The 12,800-nt window shown below is 42.9% G+C and overlaps 1 protein-coding gene across 3 annotated transcripts in view; it reads left to right on the top strand.

Moving 5' to 3' along the window:
* The first annotated feature begins 348 nt into the window (after window positions 1–348).
* amot (angiomotin) overlaps window positions 349–12,800 on the top strand; it is a 37,695-nt gene continuing 25,243 nt past the window's right edge. For all 3 annotated transcript variants that reach the window (XM_076274814.1, XM_076274815.1, XM_076274816.1), the window contains exons 1-3: window positions 349–424; window positions 870–994; window positions 1,251–1,301. In XM_076274814.1, the coding sequence (XP_076130929.1) occupies window positions 907–994; window positions 1,251–1,301 (139 nt within the window). In that variant the 5' untranslated portion in view covers window positions 349–424; window positions 870–906. The remainder of the gene's footprint in view (window positions 425–869; window positions 995–1,250; window positions 1,302–12,800) is intronic.

Raw genomic sequence — 12,800 nt, forward strand, 5'->3', positions numbered from 1 at the left:
CTTCTACAAGAATCCTTCTGTGTTTGGTGTTGCCAATTAAATGGATCCATATACTATAGTCAGAGACGGTTGATAAAGCTTTTTATATTATGGATCTTTGCTATAGTGATGCAGATTAATTTTCCATGCAGAAATGTATGACTGGTTGTGTGCTCAGCCATGGTGACGTTGAGCGCAGCGTCAGCGCAACTTGCCGCCATGAAATTGCAGAGTGACACGGGTGGAGCGGAGCGCCGGCTGCTCTTGAAGAGCGCACGGATTTTGCCAAGTTATGTTTTGAACTACAGTTCCAACAATGCATCTGCCACTGCCTAACTGTCCGCTCAAGCTCCACCCTTACCTGGAGAGGTGTGCTTTTGATGTGTATTCATCACTCTCGGGAAGCCGAAAATGATACTTTTTTATTTTTAGCGACTGATTGGCGGTAAGTTCTAAACGTGTTGCCATTTTTGTCAAAGTGTAAAGTTATTCAGAAAGAATCAGTAGCCTATAGGCATATATCGTAAGTTTAGCTAAGGCTATTTTTCTTTCCTTGGATGTGTTCACCTGGTGGCGTGGACAATAGTCTATTTTATTTTTTCATTGTGAAAAAGCAAGATAGCCTACTGATGTCAGGTTGTAGACCACGCGAGGTTCGGTGTGATGTCTGAAGGTCTATTGTACATTTTCGAACTATGTCAATGGTAACAAGCAGTCTAAAAACAAAGCTTCTGCCTGTAACACGGTGAGGAACAACCCCTCATTAAAATGGGACTAACATTGCTTACGATCTTTGTCCACACTCTGTTGCTCTTTGGCGTTTTGATTCATTTGATGTGTCAGTAGAACTTATTTCATGTGTTTCCCCCCTTGATCTTACATTCAAAAAGCCCAAACCCTCACGCTTGAGGAGACACGAGGGCAAACATGATTCCTGTGGAACATTGGAAACCAGAAGAGGTTTCGGCTTGGATAAAACACATTGGCTTTACCGAACATGCGCAAAATTTCTTGGGTAAGTCAGTTAGGCTATTAAAACGTATTTAATGCTCGATGAGATCTTCAGAAGGAACGGATAACTTTTGAAGTGGATGGGAACAAGTTTTTTTTCCTCCTCTAGGCTATGTTTATGACAGTTGTAAGGCTACCTCTTACCACAAGAGGGTACCAGTATAACACCAACAGACATGTTAAGTGATGCAAATGTCCTTGAGCATGTCTTGACAGTGCAGGAGTTTACATTAGCTCATGTTTGTTAATTTTGTTTTCAGAAAACTCAGTCTCTGGACTGGATCTTTTGGAGATCAGCGACTCAACACTTGGTGAGAATAAGCTTTAGGCCTATAATCACTGTTTAATGACCCACTGGGTTCCATGTATGTGTCTCAGTTCTTATGACATAAATTAAATGTGCATTTCGTCTGGTCTTGTTGTGAAAGACTGAAATGCATCCTAGACTTACAATGTTGTGCATCTGAAGGATGGTTGCTCCAGTGTTTGAGGGTAAAAAAGATCCAGGTGTTCCATTTGTTAAAATAAAGAGAAAGAGGAAGCATTATTAATCAACCCTAAAGGGTTGAAACCGAATAGAGCACAGTAATGTTTAATATGGCATCATACCTTCAGAATAGAGCACAGTAATGTTTACCATCATTACCAGACTTTTTTTGCCAGCCTTCCTGTTATATGTGTGCCCCCCATTCAAAACCTTTAATGGCAAAGAATAGGCTAAGTGACAAAATGGAGGGAATGCATTATTGGGTACACGTTTCCCGCTGTGTGTAGCTGGTAGGTTTCCCATTGTGTAAAAGTAGGATATACATTGCCACTTTGTCAATAATGCTGAAGGCAGACTGACTGGTAAATTGTCAGAAAGCTGTAAAATCATAGAGGTAGGCCAGAGTGTTGTTTCGAATCATGTTTTTGATAGTTAATTTGTTTAACATAGCCTAACTGTTCTTAGGTTACGTACATCAGAATATTGGTTAAAAAACTATTTTGCTGCTTTCTTCCACCATGGTGTGCTGTAAGTCACAGTGCCATTAAAAATGTCAGAAAGCATGGCAGGTTGAAATAAGAATTGAAGTAAGTAAGTTACATTTGTATAGCACATTCAGATCAAAGTGCTTTGCATAGCAAAAAATAAATACAACAAAAACATACCCAACACACAGACACACATGCAGTATTTACAGACCAAGACGTGGCAATAAGACTGTCCCCAAAGAACCCAAGCAAAATGAGACAGGTAAAAGAAATAGCATGGTTACAGCACTTTAAACCAAGCAAAAAGGTGTATGCATGGTTTGAAATTGTCCTTAAATGTGATCCCTCCAGATAATTGCATCACTGTTTCATTAGGTGCTTGATTGTTAAAAATATAAAAATTTGTATAACAAAAATACAAATGTGTCTTTTTGACCCAGTAAATTCTACCTCCGGAAAGTGGAAGAATGTGAAGTCCGTTCATAGTTCCTCATAATCACATAATCCTAAAATTATCCATTTATAGTAGGCTAAATATGCAAATCTACAGTAACAAAATTTAAATGGAATGCAATTGAATGTTAATTGAAGACTATTGTGATTGAAAAAATGTGTAATCATAATGATACAATGAAAGGAACAGAGGAAGTAGTTTACAATTTACTTGGAGCAGTTGGAGATAAACCCAAATTGCTGTGTTAAGTCAGTGTTGCAGGTTTGTATAATTTTCTTTTTGTCAATGCACATTAATATTTAAAAACAATATCTAGTGTAATCAATAATTGGCCTATTATTTCAAGTCTAACCATTTTATTTATTTTTTGTAATAAATAATAGGCTATACAGCATCATTAAGATGAAAACGCATGTGGATTATCACCTCTGGCACAACATAAAGTATTCGCTGTAGCTTTTTAGCCTTGGCTCCTCATCAAAATGTCAGACATTCAAACTACTGAGTGATTATATTTGTTAATTTTACCGGGACACTCTTACCCTGCTTGCATGTAGACCCTATTCAGTGTTGACTCCATATTCCCTGCTATAATATACCATTATGTTCATCTCTGGCTCAGAAGCTTATTATGTTACAGCATAACGACCGGTGCGGTCAGTTTTCCGAAGGCCTATGGGATAACCAGATAGCCTGTCTGCCTCGACAAGGCATTCTAGCGGGCCCCAGAAGCTGATCTAAACACACAAAGGGCTTTTGTCAATTTTTGTTTAATGCCTGAGCGACGTTTCTAAAAGCCAACGGCATCGCAACCATATCTGACTGACCTCCTATAGCGGAGTCCGAAGGAGGGAAGTCCCCACCTTAAAAAACTTTGGACTCCGTTAAACTTTCTAGCTAGGGGGTTGGGGGTTGCGCTTGTGTCCGGCTTGGGAGCATGAATTTGCTGCTGCTGCTACTTTGCGGTTTGTGAAAGGGGGCAGTCCTTTCATGCATTCTCTTCATAGCGCAATCTAGTGGAAAAGACATTCCTGAACTTTTGAACAACTGAAAATATGAAACGGGATGTCGGAATAATGCTGTATTTGGAGGAAGGTCCATATACAACTCGAGGGGAGCATTCCAAACTACTTGGATTATCTTTGTAAACAATACCAAGTGCTTCATTTTGGAATGTGCGCGCATTTGTGATAAAATCAGAATCGATGGAAGAAAGTAACCGGGTCTTACAGCGGTTCACCAAGACGGGGGATACAGACATCAGATTTCATTGAAAGGTAGGCCTATGTATACTACTTAGTTTCGTGTCTTAGGTCAACCATATAATCTAGTAGTGTAACTAATTATATTGACTATTTTATAGCCAGCAATGTTTAGGTTACGCCATGCCTTTCATTATTTGGGCTATCCAGTTGATGTGTACACGTACGACGGGACGGGATACACTTTTTTTTATGTCATACCAGTGATGATGCTCCATTGTGAACTATGGTAATGATGAACTATGGTAGTTTTTGTTTTGTTATAGCTTAAGTTTTTATTATGCTACAGCAGCTGGACTCCTGGCTAACATGGCATTTGCATGGTCATGCTGATGTTTACGATTTCTAGCCCACTGCCATAGTTGCGGCAACATGCCTCTCTCTCATCCCAGCTGCTTCCAGGAATGATTTTGCACTGATAAAGTAGGTCAGCTGTTAATACGAATATTGCAAATATCTCTACATTTTATTGCATTACATGACTGTTGGTGAGTGATAGACCCTTGCCAAAAGATCAAGCTTATGATTATTAGGCTAGCCCATCAATTTGTTGCTCTTCTCAGTGAGCAAGTCAGTTTATCTTCTGTATTTAAATGACTGACCTCACTCTTTATCTTTGCAAGTTTGATCTCCTGACATTCAGACAGGGCCCACCGATAAGTATTGGCTGGGCCTTTGAAGCAGTCTGCTCTGGCATGCAGTGACTCACTCCAAATCAATCGATAGGTTAAGTTGGAGCGCATGGATGTTGCCATGCAGCGTGTCTCCTGGGCACACCGATAGCCACTCAAGACCAGCTCTCCTGAATTTCACGAATAAGAAAAAGGAGCTCAGAAGATAATGGCTGTCTGTAGCAGACCAATGGCGAATATGTGCTGTTGGTCTGACCTATGCAGTTCTTTCAGGTTTTAGTCACAATTCATGTAGGCTCATGTACTGCATGCTACATGAGGTTCTGGGGTTATAGTGATGGTTGTGAATACTCCTGTGATGTGTTGAGTTTTGGTGAAATTGCAAGTTAACCTTGTTCTTTGTTTTACCTCACACATTATGCTTAAATACATAATTTGGTTTGAGACAATTAGGCCTGTCTTATTTCTCATTTCATTTGTTTCATTTTTCAACCAAGTAGTTGGTCCCTGTAAGGATTTACTAACTAAGAAATGTCTTCAAAGAAGTGCCTATAGGAACTACTAGCTCAGCCATTTATCGTCAATGCCTAATTGTCTTTCTTTTCCTGCGTTCCCTATTTCTTTCTTCAGAACATTGTGTGAAAGAGACCTGTGGCTTTGGGCTTTGTTTGGGCCGCTTGTAGAGGTAGTGAATGCCCACTGGAGAAGTGCTCTGCCTTGACTCAGAGTGAAAGAATGTCTCTGACTCTCTCGCGTCTTTCCATCCCTTTTCCTCCACCTCCCCTCTCTCGAGTGTGGAGCCAAAGTCTTCTCTGCTGACTCAGGCTGGAGAGCCTTCTTTCCGAAAAGCATTTTCGTTTCTCTCACCCTTTCGTTTCCCTCGCCCAGCTAAAAGATCAAGGGTTTATCATTCATTACATCTTAAAAATGCTATTTTCATTGATAAGATTGTAACAGTTACAGTATACAACATAAGTAAATATGTAAGAGTGTATTGTTATTAATCTTAGGTCATATTCACACACAACATTTCCAGTTTGAAGGAATTGTTTCATTTTCTTTTCCTTGCAGACATATAGAGTCCCACTTAAAGGAACCGTATGTAGGATTTTGGCCAAAACTGGTACTACAATCACTACACCGCAGATGTGGTAACTAGAGCAGAGCTGGCAACCCAGATGCCGAAACACTACTGACTTTGTGATTACTAGATAGGTGGAGGGTGGCGGATCAGGCTAAAACACAAATATGTAAACATCAACATCAGTTGAGGGCTGCAACTTCACTTTTTTAAATGACTATATCCTGGCCGGACTACTGTTGTGAGTGATATAAGTATTGGAAATTAGCATGATTTCCTAATGTCTAGTGACAAATCAGGGCCATTTTATGATTAATTGAATTACATTTCTTACATACGGTTCCTTTAAACTTAACTTCAACCAGCTCCTTTATTATTTCTCTGTGTGTATGTCACATTCTGTTTCATAGTTTCTGGTTTTGCCAGCAGTCTTTTGTCATAGGTCAGTGATGTCATGAGAGACCACCATGTGCTGGGTTTTGGACATTCTGCAGAATAAAGGTCAAACCTCTAATACAGCATTGTCTATCAGAACCACTGTATTGTGAAGCACACAATTGCATATTTTAGACACACACCACACACGCACAACCAGCAGCAGCAGCAACAGCAGTTTCAGGACTGAATGTTCTGTGGACGCCATTGGGGGTGGAATGTGTCACTGTGTTGCAGTCAGGGTGGGGTCTGGTGTCTCACCACACGTTCATCACACCATTCATCAGCTCTCAAGGAGGACGTGTCACTCTGTACACGTCTGTAGCCATGCCAATATGTGTAGCCAATTACAGATGTGCCGCAGGGCTCACAGCTGAGGTGTCTTGCTGAAATTCTGTCTCAGTTTTCTGACAAACAGTTCCTTATGTTTATGCAAGCTCTACAGGTCATGATCTGTTGGAGCAGTGGTGACCTTTAATGATCAACAGATGCATAGATCACATGACAAACAAACAAGCACATGTAGTAGACTTGCAGCCTGGAGAGAAGTTAATGTTAGAGAGCTAATCACTACTCCAACCAGCCTATTTGCACTACTAAAAACAGTAGCACCAGGCAGATGTGAGACTGTGCAACTCATATCCTGTTAAAACCCAACTTATTATGTATTGTGGTGATGGTATTGTAGGTGCTTGAATCAGATTATTTAGGAAGAAGTCCATGGAAGTTGGTTTTGATGTTTTGTGCTGGTTGAGTTTGCCCTCAAGACAAAGCAATCAAAATATATGGGTGTGAGTGAGGGCTCTTTTGTGTTCACATGAAATTCACAGAATGGCTTCAGTGACCGAGATGGAGAGCGATCTCATCTTCAACTGGGGCACATGCTTCCCATTAAAGTATGGGGATGAGGGGGGGGGGGGGGGGGTGGAGCGGGAGGTGGCGTTGTGATGGAGCTTTTGGACTGGGGCGAGAAAGCCCTGAAAGCCCTGTGTTTCCGTCTTCTTGGGTTAAAGTCAGGGAGTGCTGCCATTTGTTTGAAGTGGTGGTTATTTGGTAGGGGCTTACCACAATACAGAAATTTGGCAGGAGTCTGGTGGGGGGGGGGGGGTGTTAAACTTAGAACTGGTTAGACTTTGGCATGGGAAAGATGAAGGCTATATCAAAAAGCATGGTTGGCACATAAATAAATCAAAACTAAGTAGAGCAGTAGATATTATAGTATATAATTTTACATCAATGGCAACATTGTAAATGTGACCAGAATGAATGCCGAGATCGTTCATGAGTAATTTTGTATCATTCTTGAGTTCATCTCAGTGAACAAATCTGTATGAATCCACTGTAAACACTATGTAATCATCCTCATTCAGTTTAGTTAACATTCTCCCTGAGACTGGTCTCTCTGAAAGGTTTCTCATGGTCTTAGAAGGATAGTCAAAGATCAGGTTTAGACAACATCTTTAGATGCCTTGTCTCCTCAGACCAGATGTTTTTAAATTATTTATTTATTTATTTATTCCCAGAATTTGATAGTGTAAAATGATTGTTATGCCTTTGGAAGTTGTTTGCTTCTCATACAAATTGATGCACCATGTCTTCAAATCAATCTCCATGCAAGTCCTGTAGAAACTAAGAAGCTGGGGAGTGGGGGTTTGAGAATAATGTGGAACATGTAGAAGTGGAAGAAAGAGAAATGGAGAGTGAGGGAGAAAGAGGGGGAGAGAGCATTGATGTGTCAGAGTTTCTTGGCCTAGTTCTCCTTCAGTTGCACACTGTTAGCATGTTCCAGACTGTAATGGACACTGAGAGAGAAACGGCTCAGTTCTGACACACACACACACACACACACACATACATACATACACACACACACACACACACACACACACACAAAGAGAGAGAGACTTCTCAGCATCCCTCAAACTCTCTTACCTCCTCTCTGCCTCTGTCTTCTCCCTCTATCTCCCTCTCCCTCTCCCAGTAGTCTTCTCTCTCCCTCTCCCAGTAGTCTTCTCCCTCCCTCTCCCTCTCCCTCTCCCAGTAGTCTTCTCCCTCCATCTCCCTCTCCCTCTCCCAGTAGTCTTCTCACAGTGCCTGGCCCTCCCAGATTGGAATGTTGCATTTCCTGCTTGGTTCCTGCCATGTGTTTCTCACTCCTCCCTCCCCTTCTTTTTCCCAAAAGCCCCTGCTCCCCCTTCCTCTTGCTCTCACCCACCCACTCACTCACATAATCTCTTTCTCTCTCTCTCTCTCTCTCTCTCTCTCGCTCGCTCTGTTCCTTTTTCACTCGATCAAACGGAGCAAAATCATCTCAAACAGACCTCCCCGACTTTCAATTACTGTGTTTCCTTAATTCATTCATATGAAGTAGTAATACACCCCCGTCAGGGCCAGTTCATGAAGTGATTTAGTTGGCATAAAAATGGCTTCCCCTTCCGGCTCCTTCCTGTGTTGTAATGGTGCCATTCTGGCTGCTGCCTGTGATCTCTGCATGACTGCTCCGAATGTCACCTCCACCTCCATGTAACCCTTCCCCCAACATCATCTCATGTCTTTGCCTCTGCATGGGACCCTTTTTGCCGTTGGGACTTAAAATAACTTTTTTTCCCAGGAACTCAGGAACTGTACGTGCCTTTCCATCAAAGTAACGTGGGCCGTAAAGATTAAAGAGTTTGACAAGCCAGTAGGTCAAGTGCATGTTCCACAGAATGATGAGAACTAGCATTTTGTCTTTATGTAGCTTTATGTCTTTATGAGCTGGCTGAGAGCTTTTGGAAAATTTTGCTTTGAAGAGGTGCAAAACGTAACCTCCAACAGGGAAAGTCAGACAAAAGAAAAAAAAAGACAAAAGAAACATGACAGAAAACTGTAACTAGATTGACTTAAGCAAAGACTGAATGATATGTATGACTAGTTTCTCCTAGTTTTATAACTTTCACATTTCCTTTAGTGCTGGCAAAGAAAAATGCAAATATGTTTTAAGATTTCACTCTCCTTTAGTTCTCCTTCTGGATAGTTCAACAACTCTAGTTCCTGAAACAAGGCAAAGAACCTGAAAGCCCAACACACACACACACACACACACACACACACACACACACAAAGACTCATTCCTAAGCGACCACAACAATCAGGTCCAGTGTAGTCATATCAGACGGCATTCATATTCCAACCTCAGATGACCCTCTGCTGTTGATTAAACCACTGGAAGGCGTCCATGGGGAGTAAATCTCAGATGAACTGTAGCTGAGGGCTGCTTGAAGTGGGGTCTGTGGAGGTCAAATGCCATCTTGGACATTACCAAAGCCCCCTGCCAACCCTCCCTGCCCCTCTGTACCCATGTGATTGAGTGTCAGAAGGCTGTCGCAGCACCATCGGGGGTCAACAGGGTCACGGCACCCCTGCTATTACTGGAATGCCAAAATACTTTTCTGTAGTTCTTGCCAGTGGCTAAGGAGGATAGTGTTCAGTTATTGGCAGAACAGCAGGAGGATCCTTGAGGAGTGGAGGAGGAAGAGAGTGTCTGTGTGTGTCTATAGTGGTGGGGGTTGGGAGACTGAAGAAGGGGACGAAAAGTGCCGTAGACTGCTTGTCGCTCTCGTAAGTGAAACGTGAGCAAGATGGCCTCTACGATGCAGGAAAAAAAAAAAGGGGGAATGAAGTCAATAGCTGGGGGTTCTCCTGTTGCATGTACATCCGAGCAGTGTGGGAGAGTGTCAAACGGAGAAATGTATGGAAGCTGTTTTTGTGCTGGGCCTTTGTCTTCGGTTTGGGTAGGCTGGAGGATTCTCTTGCCACTGTAATCCTAGCTCTCCTTCTCGGAGTGTGTCCGTTTGTGTCACCTTAAACTGAACAGTAACACTGTAAGCCCAATTTGAGACCTGCATTGCTTACATGCTTAATCCTACTTAGAATGGTTGGTACTCCTCCCTTTTTGAGCTAATTTTTGCGTGAAAGTGAAACTGTAAGTCCAGTTTGAAGCCCACGCGGCATACCAGCATGGTCAGGGCTACCTCTAAAGGGCTTTTTGGCTCAGTCTTTGAAAGAAAAGGTCTTTCGTGCAGTTTTGGAAAAAAAAACATCCCTCAATTCTAGAACTTTCACTGGAAGGCACTGAAAGGGTTTGTGTCACTGAAAAAGACCTCACAGTCACTGAAACCCAACGAGCGTCTCACACTGATGAGGTCAGCAGGAGGGGGCTAGCTGTGTGTGTGTGTGTGTGTGTGTGTGTGTGTGTGTGTTTGCATGCGTGCTGGGCCTCTATTGTGCAGCATTCCAACTGCATTACCAGAATAAGCAACCTATCACATGGGGGATGGGGTGGGGGTGGGAGGAGGGTTCCAGGATACTCTCACATGGAGGGCAAATATTTAGATTAGAGCGCAGAACCTTAGCCTGTGTTCAGAATGTAGCACGCCATCTCAAACTGGGATCAGGATGTAATCCCATGAGAGGGAGTGAGGGATGGAGAGACTTTGACTGGCGATGGTGGGGGAAATAAACTAGCCCCTCATCAAGCTCCATGGTCCGGTTCACTGCCTGCTATGATAGCCTCGTTGACACCAGACACTTCTCAATTGAGATTAAGCTGCAGAGCAAATCCCAAATTTGCCAAAGGTTTGTATGGGTATTCCCAGGCTATGACATTAAGATTCTGTGGGCAATTTCCAGGTGAACCGGTTGGTGTGGTCAGGTTAACCGTTTGGCATTGCCTGGGTAACTTGTTATTGAAATCCTATGACTATTTCTCCGGGGTATCTATGTCCATGGACTAAATTTCCAGGTGAACTGGTTGGCAGTGTCCGGTTAAGTAGCTGGCATGTGAAGGGGCAGATGAAGAGAGTAACTGATGGCGGCCGGGTGATTTATGAAGCCAAGACTGTAACTGGAGGATTTAATTTCCAGAGGAAGCGGTCCTGACTGTTCTTTGGCTTCCGAGCTCCTTGCTAAGAGATGCTAGGGTTTTTTTTCTTTTCATTATTTTTTCTCCTTTTGGGTTTTCTGGCTTGGCTCTTTTTCTACAGACAATTCCCTCTTGCTCATTCTGTGTGGCCCTTTCTCTCTCTCTTTCTCTCTCTCTCTTTCTCTCTCTCTCTCTCTCTCATTTTCTCTCCATCTCTCATTCTCTCTCATTTACTCTCTCTCTCATTCTCTCTCTCTTTCTCTCTTTCTTCTCCTTTCTTAACTCTGCATTCTTCATGTCTGCCTCTCTTTCCTCCCACTCTCCAATGGTGTTCTCTCCCTTTTTCTTCTCCTTCCCTGCCTTATGTGAGCCTGGGTCTTGGCCAGCACTGGTTTGCACCTGTGCCCACTACATCCTCCATCAAAGCCCCTTATTTCTTTTGGCACCACTGGCAAAGTCTCTGATAAACGTGTGCCATTGCCTTTCCTGGCAATTATCTAGATTTAAAACCATCCTACATCTTGCAGGCTGAGGCTTCGCATACTTTCCCATGCCACAATGAAGGCATGTGCTATTATATTATTTAGTGTGTTATGCCTTCAATTATATCAATCTCACACTAATGGTTTGACAGAGGTGATTATGATAAGGAAGTGCCTGTTTAATTCCCCTCCACCTGGATTGGTCTGGCTTGGTAGGTGGTGACGGCACTCCACAGGTATGAGGGTGTGTGTGTGTGTGTGTGTGTGTGCATATGAGTGTGTGTATGTGAACCTGGCCTGTGTCCAGACCCACCTGTCCCCAGGGCCACACCTGGAGGGGGAGTGCTGCTCATCCTGCCTTGAGTAGACGTGCTGTGCCGTGCCACTCCGTACAGAGCGCTACCAACCAAAGTTTAGGACTTTCTCAGAGCTTTTAGTGGATTTCTCACACCTCTCAGGAGCACATCCATCATTTATGATCTGCACACCGGCGTCACAGCAGCTTTGCTCGACTACAGTATTCTCCCACGGGCTGGTCCATGGCTATTTGTTGTGAGTGATTCCCTTGCTTTGAGTGCATTTCTTTTTAAAGTTCTATTAATTTAGTCATCACTTGCACTATATAGATAAAGACTTATTTACTTACTTACTTACTTACTTGGACTAAATTGTGGAGTATGTTCAACAGTTAGTTAGAATTGTACTGCATCAGAAAAACTTTCGTTAGCTGTCACCAGTGTTATTAAGATATACTTTACTATAACCAAGCATGTACTTGAGTTTGGTGTTTTCTTCTCTGCCCTTGTCACATTGTGTCTTTTGGCTGATATTGTCCATGCTCAATAGGCATTACCTATGTACTTAAGATGTCAGCTGAGATGTAGTAGTTCTCTTGAGTGCTCAGGGGTAGGTGCAGGTCACCCGCTCTGCTAACTGTTCACTTTTGGGAAGCGCAGACCAGTGTGTCCGAGAGGAATGTTGGGTTTTGCAGATTGGCTCGAGGACCACGGGGGCCGTGGAATAAACAGTTTATCTGAGGCAGTCCGGGAACGTACAGTCTGCATCAGAGAGAGAGAGGGGGATGGGCTAAAGGTGAAAAGGGGAATGGTCTGAGTGAGGAGAATTTGTTTAAAAAAAGGGAAAAAGGGAAAAGAAAGAGGGACAATGAAGCTACATCTGGAAGTTATTTCAGGGTGGTTGGAGGTGATTACTCGATGCGATAGTGCTTGAGTTACTTATTTTGTGTGTGTGTGTGTGTCCGTGTGTGTGCTTTGGATCATCTTGAAGATCACTATCAGGCTTTGGTGGTAAAACTTTGGGGAAGTTCAGGTTTGCATGTGTTTTCCTTTGTGTTTGACTGGGCTGTGCGGATCTGCATGGTCATGGGCAACCCAGCCGGCCCTTCCCCCAATCCTCTGCAGACAGTAAGGGTGAGCAACATAAACACGAGAAATGGCTGTAACCCTGAGGAGAAATGCAGCTTTTAAAGACCTACCATTACTTGTTTATGAGTTGATAGAGCTCAACCAGAAGAGAACACCACCGAGATTATGGGTTTGCTTCCCAGGAGCACACATACTGATACA

This window comes from Alosa pseudoharengus, unplaced genomic scaffold, assembly GCF_046254945.1.
Source record: "Alosa pseudoharengus isolate Yale_2024_CS ecotype anadromous, Long Island Sound unplaced genomic scaffold, YU_APseudo_1.1 YU_APseudo_1.1_scf_8, whole genome shotgun sequence".
NCBI lineage: Eukaryota > Metazoa > Chordata > Actinopteri > Clupeiformes > Clupeidae > Alosa > Alosa pseudoharengus.